General features: G+C 39.3%; 2 protein-coding genes across 2 annotated transcripts; both read left to right on the top strand.

Moving 5' to 3' along the window:
- The first annotated feature begins 9,227 nt into the window (after nucleotides 1-9,227).
- LOC144254942 (intraflagellar transport protein 70A) lies at nucleotides 9,228-11,996 on the top strand. Its single transcript, XM_077798957.1, has one exon. The coding sequence runs from the start codon at nucleotides 9,416-9,418 to the stop codon at nucleotides 11,411-11,413; it is 1,998 nt and encodes a 665-aa protein (XP_077655083.1). The 5' UTR covers nucleotides 9,228-9,415; the 3' UTR covers nucleotides 11,414-11,996.
- Nucleotides 11,997-13,320: 1,324 nt separating this feature from the next.
- On the top strand, nucleotides 13,321-15,318 carry LOC144254940 (intraflagellar transport protein 70B-like). The gene has a single exon (XM_077798951.1). The coding sequence runs from the start codon at nucleotides 13,321-13,323 to the stop codon at nucleotides 15,316-15,318; it is 1,998 nt and encodes a 665-aa protein (XP_077655077.1).
- Nucleotides 15,319-16,500: the final 1,182 nt, after the last annotated feature.

The raw sequence follows: 16,500 nt of genomic DNA, 5'->3' as shown, positions 1-16,500 counted from the left end.
AGCTCTATCCTCCCAGAGATGCTGCAAAATGACTGCAGCCTGAAGACTCAGCTTCAGTACGGCCACATAATCCTTTTGTTCCTTTAGCTCAGATAGACCTAAAGACTCGGGGTGTGCTGGGAAGCATGCCTGGACTTTTTCACCTTGAAGTGTGGTCAGTAGCAGAGTGACAGGAGGACAAAGGAGGAGGTGGGGCAGAGAGCCTGGACCCTCACCTTCCCCTGATGAACAACATGGGCTGAAATAAAGGCTGTGGGCCGAAGACTGGTTTGGATCCAGGGACCTGGGGACAGTCAGCACAGAACGGTGAAAGTGTCAGCGCTGCTTAGTTTGAACAGTAAAAGTGTCAGCACTGCTTAGTTTTGTATGTGCTCTTCTGTTGGTTACAAGCCAAATGCTGCTATCTTTGTAGCCTCTCTCCAAGCAAGCTATTGTGTCAGACAGTCCAAGAATCCAGATTTGCATTCTATAGAGGTATTTTATTTTTAAACACATAGGTTCTTAATGATGGACTAGAGCCTTTAGAACAGATAACCTACCTAACAGATAACCTATAAATACCAACCTTATAAATACCAACCAAACCCAGTTTTCCCCTTAAAGGGTCCATAGTAGGAACATAGCAAATATGTTTGTTGATTGGTGTTTATACAAAATCTGTAACTACATTGAGATCATGGTTCCTTTTTAGAGTTTTAAAATCAGACTTCATTGTAAACAAGTCTTCTTTCTCTCAGGAAGAATGGATTAACAGACTTTAATTAAAGCAAAGATGAGAGGAAATCTATAGTCAAATTTACCACAAGTGACATATGAACATCTAGAAACTATTTCCAATAGTGAGAGATATTTTTTACAGGACACAGAAGAGCCACAAAGACTGATTATTGACTGGCTTGAGTTCTCCCAGTGATGAGTTTTGATATAAAATTTAAGTTTACTATAAGTAATCAATCAAGAAATAACGCTTGAATGTTTAAGAAAACACATAATTTGTAAGAAACTAGGTTTAAAATGGATAAGAATAAACTGTCAATAGATACAATGACTAAAAAGCTGCTTTGCTGCTCATTGTACCTGAGATTGAGGATATGGTATGTCTTATTCAAAAAGCATGAGGCTAGAAGAATGGCTTCTAACCACAGCTTTGGCACTATTGACTGGACAACTCTGGATAAGTGGCTAAACTTTTCTGACCTTGTTTCCTCATTTGTCAAATGAGATCACACTGGAAAATGATTTTCAGACATATCTTAACCTTACAACTTTGTTCAAATGAATCTTTCAAGGAATACTAAGATATTAGACATCAAAAGAAAAAGTCCTCTGTTTGAAGCAGGGTTTGGGGATTCAGAGACCTACAAATCTTTACTCTTTGATCACATACACAGAGGTCCACAAAGGGACCCTAAGGACTTGGAACATCCCTGGACTAGATGAAACCTGAGATTCATTCCAGCTATGAAAAAATCTAAAATTCACCAAACACTTTGTTCTTACTTTTATTGATCAATATCAGTTATTAATGTTACTACTCAATTCTTAAAGAAATAGGGGCCATGTTCCACAAGGGACATTGTTTTTCTGGCACAAAGGAGTCTTTAGGGAAATGTTCGAAGGAATGAGTAAAATAAGGGGACAAAAACAGAAGTGAAGAGGAGCAGGTAATCCTAAATAAGAAATGAGATTTGTTATGGCAAGAAACAAAGTAAAAGAAAATTATAAGCCTAGAAAGGAGGAGGGAAAAAAGAAGAAGGAAAATAAGAAGACCCATAAAGGAAAGATAGGAATGAAGCAGGTAGTTAAGGGTACTGCCAAAGGAAAGGTGAAAGTCAATCCAAACAAAGAAAAATGGCACCTCCAACCAAAAAAAATGAGGATGTAGAATCCTGTCATCAATTGCTTAGGAAAGAGAGACAATTGAGCAGGGAGGGGTTTGACAAAGGAGAGAAGGAAGGAGTGGGAGCACTAAAAAATAATGTTCCTAGCTACGCTTTACAGCTGTCTCTGCAGGGAAGACTGGAGAAACTAGAGGAGAAAATGAGTACAGGAAAAATTGCCTCTGCAGAGCAGGTAAGAGGAGGTTGTTCAGATTTATGGATTTTATTAAGCCAGTTTTCTGAATCACTCTGCTATAAAGGAAAATAGCTTCTGCAGGGCTGTCTCTCTTCCTTCAGGTGATGAACAAAGGATGGGTGGAGTTACGAATAGACCCTGGTCTGTGAGATCATCATGTGTCGCAGCTCACGAGCACTGCAGGTGTTTCTGGGTATTGTGCCACATCATGTTAATATCACAAATGGGAATTGAAAATCAGTCCATGTGAGGCAGAGATGAGTCCACATCTGTTATCTTCCCCAACAAGAAATAAATAAATAAATAAATGGCCCAGACAAAGGGATGCCAGTCCATCTAAAGCAAAATTTTAAAGCACTAACCCAAGGTCTGTCAGAGAATGCAGGCAGCTACAAGCACTGTAGTTACCCTGAACACTGATGCTGCATATCGCTAAGGGGAACATAATTTATAGCACAAACCTTACGGTTTCCACTAAGGTTGAGTTTTCCTCTCATTTTCTTGCCTTTTTATTGGCTTCACTGCACGGTTGCCAATAGCAACATCCACTGGTAGCAAGGGGAGTTCAACACCATTGCAATCTGCCATACAGTGGAGCCCTGACAATGTCAACCATCAATCAAGTAGCTGTTTGTAATTGCCTCCATCTATTTCTCCTGTCTCGGGGTATCTTTCCCATTGTGGGTCAAGATTCAGAAACTGCTGACTAATGCCACGGATCTGATCCTCCATGGCCAGGAAACAGTGGAAAGGATGGTAGCAACCTTCCTGGTGTCAACAACCCTGGGGGTTAAAGGTTGAACTTCTGGGAGTTTTAGATACTTTAAATCCTTTTGTAAAATAATTTCTGAGTTCCCAAAAATGTGAGGTGTGTGTGGCTACTCATATATTCTGCCTTTCCAAAATAGAGGAAGAAAAATTGTCCTAGTCCTATTGGAGGAAGGCATTTGAAATGTGAGCCTTCTTGTAAAACCTCCGACTGACCAGATTATGTTTGCTTCCTCAGGTCTTTTAGCACTGATGGCTGAAAATGACTTCATCCTGCTTTTTTCTATGAGATATATTTTTTTCAGATGTTATTTATTAATACTACTCAGTATGTAGATAATACATGCACAAACTAAAAGGTAGCCTACCTTGGCAGGTAGGGGCAATTTGGCATTCTGTGAAAGGTATCATCTAGTGCACAGTAGACCAGAACTCTATTCTAGCTGGCCACTGACTGGACCTGTAATCTTGGGACTCATAAGTTTCAGGTTTTCCATCTGCTAAATAAAAGCACTGACTGCTATTCAGTTTCCACACCAAAGGACCAAGCTGTGTTTTGCTTTTTAAAATTCTTCCAGAAAATTATCTTGTTTATCCTTCTCAAATAAAATAGGCAAAACCCAAAGAGATCATCTTCTTACTAAAAATAAAATAAAGTTACATATGTGGAGTAGATATAAAACAATCTTATTACAGATGGTCTCAGCCTGCCTCTATTGATCTTGAAATATATGGTCATCGATACATTTTTTTAAAAAGCATATATTCTTTTATTTCATAAAGAACAATTGTGGATTTTCTCATATCATAGGTATCTTACAAACAGTGGTCATTCATTTAGAAATAAATTTATAAAATGAGTCAAGGAAAGTTAAAATTGCATGTATGTTTTCTGCTTCTAAAATTTGATATGCCTATACACTTCTGGGTATTTTATATTTGCAAATATGTTGGGTTAAAAATAATTTTAAATTTTTTATATTAGTGTAATGCCAATATTGTATTACATTAATGCTACTGGAATTCAGTTGTTTTCTGTGTATCAAAATTTTATCATATTTTATCCACTTGCATTAGGTCATTAAACAGAGTTGCTCAATTTACTTAAGGTACAATTATTTGAAAATTCATTTCTCCTGCTGACTCTTATGAACTGCAGAAAGACAAAAAAAAAACCAGTATCATCCCTGGTAATGGTATAAAACAATTTATATCACATGGGACAGTAATCTATTTAAGGAAGATTTAAATAGAAAGAAAAAATGCTTTGACTGGGGGAAAAAGGCAAAAAGGATACATTAAAGCAACCAACGAAAACCTAATTTGGGGATCTAAAATTCTGGGCAATTCTACCATAGTGAAGTTACATTATCTGCTTTAGAATAACATTATGAAATTGTTATTCTGGCATTTGCTGCAAAGAACCCCCTAAACTCAAATGTACAAGGATTTTAAAGGTTCAGTCTAGCTATAAGAAGGCCAAAATTTCATAAACTTGCTAAGTGAATAATAATAGAATAAAACACATAAATGACAGAAATAAAACAAGGCAGAACTGGAGAATTTCATGATGAACATTTAGACTTAGCAATGCCCAAAGTTGTGCTTGTGTTATCTGTGCCAATATCTTTCCCACAGTTATTTGGGGTTGTACATCTTTTTAAGTTTAATTTTGAATGTACCTGCATGTTTGCTACATCTCTCAGCAGTGCTAAAGATAAGTTACTTATCTGTGTAGCATAACTACACCAGTGTCATTGAATGTATATGCTGGTACAGAAATATGTTTGTTTTACTAAGTAAATGAAGTATTTGCTGTGAAAAATGTGTTCTTTGAGGTCATCATTTATCTCTGTGTTCATTTTCTCTATATGTCTGTATGTTAGAATATTAATTTTTCTTTTTCTTTAGTTTAGATTCAGGTTAAATTATATTTAGATGAATTTTTAAAAAACAGCACAGTATGAATATAGGCTAGGTTTTTGTTGAGTCTCATTTCCTTGGGGGGATATTGCTTTTGCCATTTTATTTTGTAAAATAATCTAAAAAGGATCCCCTTTTGACTTGCTTCCTAATTGTTACTGTTTTGCACAAAGAAGGAAAGTATGTTCAGCTGAGGGATCTACAGGCATTCCTTTGTGTAGACTTCCCAAGCTGGTGTTCCATTGTTAGAATACAATATTATAGAATGGTTGTCCATTTCATAAGCGACTAATCCACGATTTTGAAAGTCTGCTTTAAGAGACCTAAATATCTTTGTTTTTAATAAAATGTTTAATGTTTGACTAAAGCTGTGGAATAATCTTTATTTCTTTTGAGAAGGGCTGAGAGAAGGAAGCAATGCCTTTAAATTTTGACTGTTAACTTGGCCCATTAACCTTGTCTTGATCTGTGATGTTTGCCTGCATGAGAGGGATACTGGACAGCATTTCAAAAATGACAAAAGGTTCTCCAAATGATTAAAGTTTTTCTGGAGGTAGGAGAATCTGCAGCCAAATGCTGGGTTCCTGTGTCCGTTACACATTGCTCAAATTTGCATGGGCAATTACACAGGGGAATGGCGTCAATGCAGGGCCGCCAGCCATACTGACGCTATACAATTACACCATGGCTTCGGTGCTTAAACTTTAAAATTCTTACACCATTGTGCCTGTTCTATTAGAACAAACTGCAGCAAATGATCCAAAGCCAATTCAAACGACTGGAGAGGAGGTGCCCGGGGAAGGAGAGGGAAAAGGTGCAGAGGGGCCCACTACTGGCCAGTGTAGGCAATCACCAGGAAACCTCTGGCTTTTTTTGTGCTTTGCAGTCTGTGATTTAAAAGTGGGGCCAACAATAAGTATCCCTCAATTCACAAAAGAGCTGTGAGGGTTAATGAGGGAAGTTAGGCAAAGCAGGCCTGGTACTGAAAGTACTGTATAAACACAGGGGCTTAGAGTAGCTCTTTGTTTGGATGACTGGTTATTTTAAAATGCCAGTATCCACAGTTTTGCCTTCTCTGCTAATCCCTTTTATAAATCACAATGCTATTGTGTTCTCCCTCATAATTTAGAGAATAATGCCTATAAACTCCCAAATACAAGCTACTTGATCAAAAAATGAAGTAATTCAAGAAGGAAATCTAATTAAAATATCAATAAGGTAGAATTAGCAGTGGAAGGGAAGCTCCTAATAGGGTGAAATGTCTCAACATCTACGCATAAATATTCCCAAATGTTGATTCAGCATACAGTGTTTTCAAAAGTCTTAAAATACTGAACAGATGCGCCTTCAAAATTCAGCCAACTACATTATCAATTTGGCACTAATTTATTCTTTTCTTCCCTGTTCACAGTGAGAAATGGGTTTGGGGGAATATGAATGCAAGGTAACTGAGCTCCCAAACTAGCCATCCTGAAAAAATGGTTGGGAATCAAAGGGGAAAAGAAATAACAAATGGAAAATGATTTTGCAGAAGGACTTCCTTTATCAAGGAAGATGTTTGCCCACAGCTGCAGTTGAAATACTCATGAATTACTAATGTTTAACAACAGGAAGCAGTCCCATTTGCAGAAAAAATAAAAAAATATATACCTCCTAACTAGCTTTAAAAGAAAATGTCAGATGCATTATACAAACAAATAGACTATGGGATTTGATCACCTCCTATTTTGGCAGACAGAACATCAACATGCTAAGAATTAAACATTATGCTTTTAGCTCCTGTGTGTTTTACTTAAATTGAACCCTTTTACATGGTAAACACGCCTCCTTTTATGCACCAAAATCTACCCTGAGACTCACACAATTTTCTCAATCCCTAATCCCTTTCTACAAGTCTGTAATTTACTTTATTACAATCACTTTCCTATTGTTTGAAATAGAATGATGCCCTTGCTTTTTAATATATGCTTCAGCTTTTCAAGATTCTATTGCAAATAAAAATATAAAAATATTTTATATTTCAAAATATTCCACATAGCTTATTGCTTTCTAGAATAATTTCTATTGTTAATTAAAGGGCCTTCTTTCACCTATCTCCTCCCCCCACCAAAAAAAAAAACCCAATCTATTCCCCAACTGCCTATCAGTGACTAAATAAAAATCGTTCTATCACAGCAGCAGTGATGGTCATGCCAATTTCACAGTGTGATTGGTGCACTCATTTCATTTTGAAAATGACCCTGCCCTCCATCTGTCTAAACTGTCTGTCCTGTTTTTTCAAGCCAGGCCTCTGGAGCAGCATCAGATGAAATAAGGAGGGAGATAAAGAATAACCTCTTTTCTGCTCAGTTCAGCTGCCGTGCTCACAGATAGGTACCACTGGAAAGAAGAAGGAGAGCTCCATATAATTCCTGTAGAGATCAAGAAATTTGATGGAAAATAAATCATCCTTCTAGTTTTCATACAATATTTAAGAAGTCATTTAAAAGTGAATGTTTTCATGATGTAAAGACATTTCTGCAAATCAGAAATACTAAATATATAAAAGGATATTCTTGTTTTTGCATTTGTGATCTTACCTTAATAGCAACTTACCCAAGGTCATTTTCCACATGTAAGGATTTTAAAATACTGAACTTAAATTTCCAAGGGACAAAGGTCAGGAAGCCAGCTATCTATGAAGGAGAAGCCATTCACACCCTCTTTATTAGGAGCAGCACTAGTCAGCACACTCCACCAAATGTATCTCACCAGTTTAAGACCTGAAAGATGCATGAGGAGACATGGTTGAAAGATGTCTCAGAATAGAATTATAGTAGTATTACTCAGCTGCTTTTTGTGGGGAACCTGGGTAAGACAGCCCCATTCAACTCTCTGAAATAGGAGGGAGATTGTTCCTCTCTTGATATTGATGCATTGGGAGGCTCAAAATCTGGTTCCACACAGGAAAACACAACTCTGCCAATTCTCAGCATGAGAAAAAGTGCATAAATAAGTACATAAAGTCAGTCATTTTATGAAATGATCAACTGGACACCTAATGAAGTTGCTTCCTTGTGATACTAGATGACTAGTTACTACATGATTCTCACTAGTTACTTTTTAACATCTGCTAGTAGCTGAAATTGAAGATGAAGGTTCAAAATGTACTGTCCAGCATGATCATTTTAATGGAGAGAAAAAAATCCAACTAATGTCCCTCATACACACTTCACACCAAAGACTGGGCCCTTACAAACTTTATAGGAGATTATGGATTAGGTTATTCACCACTCACAATTTCCTATGGAACTTACCTGCTGAACATCATGGCTTAGCTTCTACCTACCTGGGCATGTTTGTAGCCCACAACTTTTCCATCAGTATATACAGATTACAGGATAATTATAGGATTAGAAGTAATCTATGAAAATGAGGTATAATAGAGCGCCATACAATATTATAGTGTTGCTTCTGAAATGTAAATACAGAAAACATTTATGGGAGTAATATCACTGGGCAGTTAATGGACTTGCATTACAGTCTTTAATTATATGGCAAAGACATACATTTAGCTGAATCATATTTACCTTGAGTACTAGGGAGAACAATGAAGATCATAGAAGACATTAGTCTTTTATTGGCAGGGAAAGTTGGAGGACCAGGGCAAAGGATACAGCCAAGTTTAAATGCCTACATATACTCAGTAATATCTGGTTCTTCGTGTGGGGGGTGGGAGAAGCAGGTGGAAATGCTTGGATATATATTTCATCCTAGGAAGTACCAATTAATATTCACAGCACTTCTTACTTTAGTCAAAAAAAGCACTGGAAACCGCCAGACTCAGGGAGGCGGCAGGACTCTTGTTTTGAAGAAGTGGACATTCAGGAAGGCATGAAAACAATCAACTCTAATTATCCAGAATTCCAGCTTTTCCATCAATTCCTATCATTAAAAAAAAGTGAAGGGGCTGGAGTTGTGGCTTAGTGGTAGAGCACTTGCCTCACAAGTGTGAGGCACTGGGTTCAATCCTAGCACCACATAAAAATAAATAAAGGCATTGAGTCCATACACAACTAAAAAAGAAAGAAACAAAGTAACAAAAAAAAAAAAAAAAAGAAACTGAAACTACACAAATGGTATACAACACAGTGTGCATGTCTCAAACACTGGAAGGACATTGGGTCCTAAATATTCCTCCATTTCTCCAGATACCCAGGTGACAACGGAGAAAATAACCCTCAATACAACACGGAGGGGATGTGTAAGCACAATACATTTTGTGAGCTCTTTTCCTGTTCAGAAACCAAACCAATAAAAGCACAGGAGGAAAGACAGTTCACAGCGTAGCCCCCAAAAATTGTATTTGAGGAAGAAACTACCCGTCCCAGAATGCAGCGCGGCACGCCTCAAGATGCCGCGCGACTAAAGCTGTGCATGACGGGAAGTGGAGTTTCGGCAGCGGAACGGCCTGAAGAACTTCCTGTCAGTTGCCAGATCCTGCTACTCCTCAGTACGGAGCCATCCAAGGCTAAAGGAGAAATTAAGTGACTCCTGTCAGTGCTTCCTTTTTATTGTTAAGGGGCCGGGATAGATTTCCTAACAGACTTCCGCGCTTCCGGCGAAATTGTTGCCTAGGAAACCAGCAAGCGCCTCAATCCAGGCAGTTATGGCTGGGCTGAGCGGCACGCAGATCCCCGACGGGGAGTTCACCGCCATCGTGTACCGGCTCATCCGCGACTCCCGCTACGCCGAAGCGGTGCAGCTGCTGGGCACAGAGCTGCAGCGGAGCCCCAGGAGCCGCGCTGGCCTGTCGCTGCTGGGCTACTGCTACTACCGCCTGCAGGAGTTCGCGCTGGCCGCAGAGTGCTATGAGCAGCTGGGCCAGCTGCACCCAGAACTCGAGCAGTACCGCCTGTATCAGGCCCAGGCCCTGTACAAGGCCGGCCTTTATCCAGAGGCCACTCGGGTGGCCTTTCTCCTCCTGGACAATCCCGCCTACCACAGTCGGGTCCTCCGCCTGCAAGCTGCTATCAAGTACAGTGAAGGTGACCTGCCAGGGGCCAGGAGCCTGGTAGAGCAGCTGCTGAGTGAGGAAGGGGGAGAAGAGAGTGGAAGTGAGAATGAGCCTGATGGTCAGGTCAACCTGGGTTGTTTGCTGTACAAGGAGGGACACTATGAAGCTGCCTGTGCCAAGTTCTTTGCGGCCCTGCAGGCTTCAGGCTACCAGCCTGACCTTTCCTACAACTTGGCACTGGCCTATTACAGTAACAGGCACTATGCCTCGGCTCTGAAGCATATTGCCGACATTATTGAGCATGGGATCCGTCAGCACCCAGAGCTTGGTGTGGGCATGACCACAGAGGGCATTGATATTCGCAGTGTTGGCAACACTTTAGTCCTCCACCAGACTGCTCTGGTGGAAGCCTTCAACCTCAAAGCAGCCATAGAATACCAGCTGAGAAACTATGAGATAGCCCAAGAAACCCTCACTGATATGCCACCTAGGGCAGAGGAAGAATTGGACCCTGTGACCCTGCACAACCAGGCACTCATGAATATGGATGCCAAGCCTACAGAAGGGTTTGAGAAGCTACAGTTTTTGCTCCAACAGAACCCTTTCCCCCCAGAGACTTTTGGCAATCTTTTGCTGCTCTACTGTAAATATGAGTATTTTGACCTGGCGGCAGATGTCCTAGCAGAAAATGCCCATTTGACTTATAAATTCCTCACACCCTATCTCTATGACTTCTTGGATGCCCTGATCACTTGCCAGACAGCTCCTGAAGAAGCTTTCATTAAGCTTGATGGCCTAGCAGGGATGTTGACTGAGCAGCTTCGAAGACTCACCAAACAAGTACAGGAAGCAAGACACAACAGAGATGAAGAAGCTGTCAAAAAGGCAGTGAATGAATATGATGACACTCTTGAAAAATATATTCCTGTATTGATGGCCCAGGCAAAGATCTATTGGAATCTTGAAAATTATTCGATGGTAGAAAAGATTTTCCGCAAATCTGTGGAATTCTGTAATGACCATGATGTGTGGAAGCTGAATGTGGCCCATGTTCTCTTCATGCAGGAGAACAAATACAAAGAAGCCATTGGTTTCTATGAACCCATTGTCAAGAAGCACTATGATAACATCCTGAATGTCAGTGCTATTGTATTAGCTAACCTCTGTGTTTCCTATATTATGACAAGTCAAAATGAAGAAGCAGAGGAGCTGATGAGGAAGATTGAAAAGGAGGAAGAGCAGCTGTCCTATGATGACCCCGACAGGAAAATCTACCATCTCTGCATTGTGAATTTGGTGATAGGAACACTTTATTGTGCCAAAGGAAATTATGACTTTGGTATCTCTCGAGTTATCAAAAGCTTGGAACCATACAATAAAAAGCTAGGAACTGATACCTGGTATTATGCCAAAAGATGCTTCCTGTCCTTGTTGGAAAACATGTCAAAGCACATGATAGTGCTTCGAGACAATGTTATTCAAGAATGTGTGCAGTTTCTAGAACACTGTGAACTTTATGGCAGAAACATACCTGCTGTTATAGAACAACCTCTTGAAGAAGAAAGAATGCATATTGGGAAGAACACAGTCACATATGAATCTAGACAGTTAAAAGCTTTGATATATGAGATTATAGGATGGAATCTATAGATAATGAATTTTATCATAAAGGCTATTATTTTTATCTCACATTCTGTTTTATCCCTGGTTTTTGGCATCTTTACACTTGCTATATGTTGAACATTGTACACGTTAAAACAAGATTCAGCTTTTGTGAAACTTCACATAATATTATTTAATAAAACCTCTTCAAACCTAGAAGGATTTATGAAAAAAAAAACAAAGCTGAATGTGGGGGACATTTACATCTAATAATGTTTGTAATATCTTTGTTCTCTCTGTGTCTTTCACTTTTTTTTTCTACTTATTATTCTTCACAGAGTCTTGTATGACATCCCTTTCCCATCCAGGGACTAAGCAGTATTAAGTCCAGAACTGAGTTAATATATAGTTTATCTGGGATTTAAGTCATTTCATGGTTGTGCGTTGTACTCCTTCTTCAAGAATTAAGGTGTATAACACAGGTTTTGCATAACCTAAGATATTTCAGCAGTTTTGTGTACAGAGGTAATGCTTTTTCCAACAACAACAAAAAATGTTGCTAATGTTTTTTCTTAGAATGTACAAATTCAGTGGGAAATCTTGTGCCCTAAAAAAAGTATGATGCTATGATAAGGAGATAATAAAAAATTCACAAAAAATTTGTTTTCTTTTACTCAATTTCTTCATAACTTTAATAAATGAATGTAAGATGTAATCTTACCATTCACAAATTACTTTTAGTAGCAATGCATAATAGAAGTAGTATTTCTCAATTCCTCCATATTTGTTGCATATTAAGAAATGTTAATGCCAGGCATGTTGGTATACACCTGTGATCCCAGCAGCTCAGGAGGGTGAGACATCAACACAAGATTGAAGCAAGCCTCAGCTACTTACCCTAAACAATTTAGCAAAACCTGATCTTAAAATATTAAAAGGGATGGGGATGTAGTTCAGTGGTTAAGTTCCCCAGGTTAAATCCTTAGTGCCAAAAAATAAAGTCCACTTTTTAAAAAAATAAAAGAAATATTAGTGCCCAGGTTTCTCTTCTGTAGCTTCTTGGAAAAGGAAAAATATCCCGTACTATTACTATGACCTCATCAAATTACTCTCCTACTCATACCACAGATAAAATGGTCCATCAATTGATTTTGAAAACATGTACTACCATTTTGTTCAGTGGATTTCATATCCACAAACTGACAATTGTTTATTCAGGTTCTAAGTGTGATAAAGTATTCATTCTTCTAAGGTTTTTCATTTTTTACAAACCTCAAGAGCTTCACTATTTTGTTCACCCCTATGTCCGTTGCTCTTCATAATTGTGAATGCCACTGTATCTGGCATAGACAAGATCAAAAGTATTAAACTGAGTCATGAAATTGCTGGTCTTCAAAGTTTTTGGTCTACAAAATCAGCAATTTCTCATAGTTTAACCATACAGTATTTTTTGTTAGTTTTTTTTTCTGAAAACAAATATAAGTAGAAAATAATAAGTAGAAAGCAAACAAAAAAACCTAACTATTGCTAAATAATGATGCTTTTTACCTTCCAGAAGGAACCACTTAGCAATTTGGTTACCCAGAAGAAGAATGCCTCCTATAGGTCCTCCATGACCACTTTAGATGTCCAAATTACATCTGTAGACAATTTGGCTTTGACAACTATTGCATATTTTGCAATTTATGTCATTTTTAAACTGTACTAAGCTGTTCCCATTTCCACAGGCGATGTGATGATTCCATATTTAAAAGAAACACTGACGGGACTTTGCTACATGTTCGAGGAAATTTTAACAGGCCAAAATGTAAGAAAACTGCAACTTTGCAGTTTCAAGCCCTTTCACCTACCAAAAATTAACTTCCGGAGCACATACAGAAAAACAGTTTCACATACTTCCGGTTCCGGTGGCCTGGTTGCCTAGGAAACCAGTAAGCCCCGCAATCCAGGCAGTTATGGCGGGGCTGAGCAGCACGCAGATCCCCGACGGGGAGTTCACCGCCGTCGTGTACCGGCTCATCCGCGACTCCCGCTACGCTGAAGCGGTGCAGCTGCTGGGCACAGAGCTGCAGCGGAGCCCCAGGAGCCGCGCTGGCCTGTCGCTGCTGGGCTACTGCTACTACCGCCTGCAGGAGTTCGCGCTGGCCGCTGAGTGCTATGAGCAGCTGGGCCAGCTGCACCCAGAACTCGAGCAGTACCGCCTGTATCAGGCCCAGGCCCTGTACAAGGCCGGCCTTTATCCAGAGGCCACTCGGGTGGCCTTTCTCCTCCTGGACAATCCCGCCTACCACAGTCGGGTCCTCCGCCTGCAAGCCGCTATCAAGTACAGTGAAGGTGACCTGCCAGGGGCCAGGAGCCTGGTAGAGCAGCTGCTGAGTGAGGAAGGGGGAGAAGAGAGTGGAAGTGAGAATGAGCCTGATGGTCAGGTCAACCTGGGTTGTTTGCTGTACAAGGAGGGACACTATGAAGCTGCCTGTGCCAAGTTCTTTGCAGCCCTGCAGGCTTCAGGCTACCAGCCTGACCTTTCCTACAACTTGGCACTGGCCTATTACAGTAACAGGCACTATGCCCCGGCTCTGAAGCACATTGCCAACATTATTGCCCGTGGTATCCGTCATCACCCAGAGCTTGGTGTGGGCATGACCACAGAGGGCATTGATATTCGCAGTGTTGGCAACACTTTAGTCCTCCACCAGACTGCTCTGGTGGAAGCCTTCAACCTCAAAGCAGCCATAGAATACCAGCTGAGAAACTATGAGGCAGCCCAGGAAGCTCTCACTGATATGCCACCTAGGGCAGAGGAAGAATTGGACCCTGTGACCCTGCACAACCAGGCACTCATGAATATGGATGCCAAGCCTACAGAAGGGTTTGAGAAGCTACAGTTTCTACTCCAACAGAATCCCTTTCCCCCAGAGACTTTTGGCAATCTTTTGCTGCTCTACTGTAAATATGAGTATTTTGACCTGGCAGCAGATGTCCTAGCAGAAAATGCCCATTTGACTTATAGATTCCTCACACCCTATCTCTATGACTTCTTGGATGCCCTGATCACTTGCCAGACAGCTCCTGAAGAAGCTTTCATTAAGCTTGATGGCCTAGCAGGGATGCTGACTGAGCAGCTTCGAAGACTCACCAAACAGGTACAGGAAGCAAGACTCAATAGAGAGGATGAAGTTGTCATAAAGGCAGTGAATGAATATGATGACACTCTTGAAAAATATATTCCTGTATTGATGGCCCAGGCAAAGATCTACTGGAATCTTGAAAATTATTCGATGGTAGAAAAGATTTTCCGCAAATCTGTGGAATTCTGTAATGACCATGATGTGTGGAAGTTGAATGTGGCCCATGTTCTCTTCATGCAGGAGAACAAATACAAAGAAGCCATTGGTTTCTATGAACCCATTGTCAAGAAGCACTATGATAACATCCTGAATGTCAGTGCTATTGTATTAGCTAACCTCTGTGTTTCCTATATTATGACAAGTCAAAATGAAGAAGCAGAGGAGCTGATGAGGAAGATTGAAAAGGAGGAAGAGCAGCTGTCCTATGATGACCCCGACAGGAAAATCTACCATCTCTGCATTGTGAATTTGGTGATAGGAACACTTTATTGTGCCAAAGGAAATTATGACTTTGGTATCTCTCGAGTTATCAAAAGCTTGGAACCATACAATAAAAAGCTAGGAACTGATACCTGGTATTATGCCAAAAGATGCTTCCTGTCCTTGTTGGAAAACATGTCAAAGCACATGATAGTGCTTCGAGACAATGTTATTCAAGAATGTGTGCAGTTTCTAGAACACTGTGAACTTTATGGCAGAAACATACCTGCTGTTATAGAACAACCTCTTGAAGAAGAAAGAATGCATATTGGGAAGAACACAGTCACATATGAGTCCAGACAGTTAAAAGCTTTGATTTATGAGATTATAGGATGGAATGTGTAGTTACAGTTACAGCTGGTTTTGCTTTTTATGAAAATTGCTTTGTTATTTATATTTCACACACTTTTTTATTCATCCATTCCAGTTTCATATTGAACTTTGTACTCTCAAAATCATAATACCAAATGTTAAATTTTCATAACTTTTCCACTTAATTAATATGGACTTGCAGTGTGAGGTTAATAATTTCTCCATAATCCTGCATCACCAGATTGCCTAAAGTAAATATTACTTCAATGAAATCTTTCTATAAGCAAGTAATCCTAAATAGCAGTTGATTTTTAGTTTTGGGCTGTTGAAAAGGGTGTCGCATTAACCTATAAACTATTTTGAGTGGGGGTCTTTTGGGTCCAGTATTGACTGAAATGTAAAAGGCTATCTCACATATAGATCATTTCTCAAGTCAGCAAATAAAAACAAATTTTTCCCATCTCAGGATAATCTGTTTCTTCAATAAATCTTAACTCTTTACCTATATGCCTCCAGTTGTTTTTAGTCCTTTAACTTTTTAGGTCCTCACAAAGTCCAATTTGGACCTTGTCTAAGCCTTTTTAGAAGTAAAATTTTAAGTAATGTTCAGTGACTTAATTTTTCTTTCACAATTTTATTGGTTGGTTCTTAAATTTGATAAGCATCATTTTACTTTCTGCTGTTGGTTTTCCAAAATTGATTTTATCTCCTTGTGAATACTAACAAATATTAAGTGTGGAAGCTTTCCAATGTTTTCATTGTAGGGATAAATAACACTTGAACTAAGGATGAAAAAGGCTAAGGCATAAGGTCCAAACCTACAATAGTCTGTATGTCTAAAGAAATTAATTTACATCTTGGGGGCTTATAGTCATTTGTACTACTAGATGCTTTAAGCTCTTTATAATTAGTTTTGCCTATAGCATCTGATTCTGTTGAAGCCATACAAGAAATTTGCTTTTCTTCTTTTATGATTTGTATATATTAACACATCAGTCAGGAAATGGAATATATAACTGCATTTCAAATGACTATTGTATTTTAGTTTACAATAATTGTTAACCCATAAGGTAAATGTTTCTTATGGTAGTGTTAAATACAATAGCATAGTGATTGCTATTAAGAAATTGGGATCTTTGCCCTATTGGAGATTTTGATTGCAACTCCAACTACAAATTTTGAGATGGCAATCCCTAATCTGTACTATGGTTTTGC

The sequence above is a fragment of the Urocitellus parryii genome, chromosome 1 (genome assembly GCF_045843805.1).
Source record: "Urocitellus parryii isolate mUroPar1 chromosome 1, mUroPar1.hap1, whole genome shotgun sequence".
Taxonomy (NCBI): domain Eukaryota; kingdom Metazoa; phylum Chordata; class Mammalia; order Rodentia; family Sciuridae; genus Urocitellus; species Urocitellus parryii.
The sequence above is the reverse complement of the archived record's forward strand: the minus strand, read 5'-3'. Positions and strand labels throughout refer to the sequence as shown.

Excerpts from the sequence above, each read along its gene's own strand:
- LOC144254942 (XM_077798957.1), top strand. The coding sequence starts at position 9,416 with ATGGCTGGGCTGAGCGGCACGCAGATCCCCGACGGGGAGTTCACCGCC.
- LOC144254940 (XM_077798951.1), top strand. The coding sequence starts at position 13,321 with ATGGCGGGGCTGAGCAGCACGCAGATCCCCGACGGGGAGTTCACCGCC.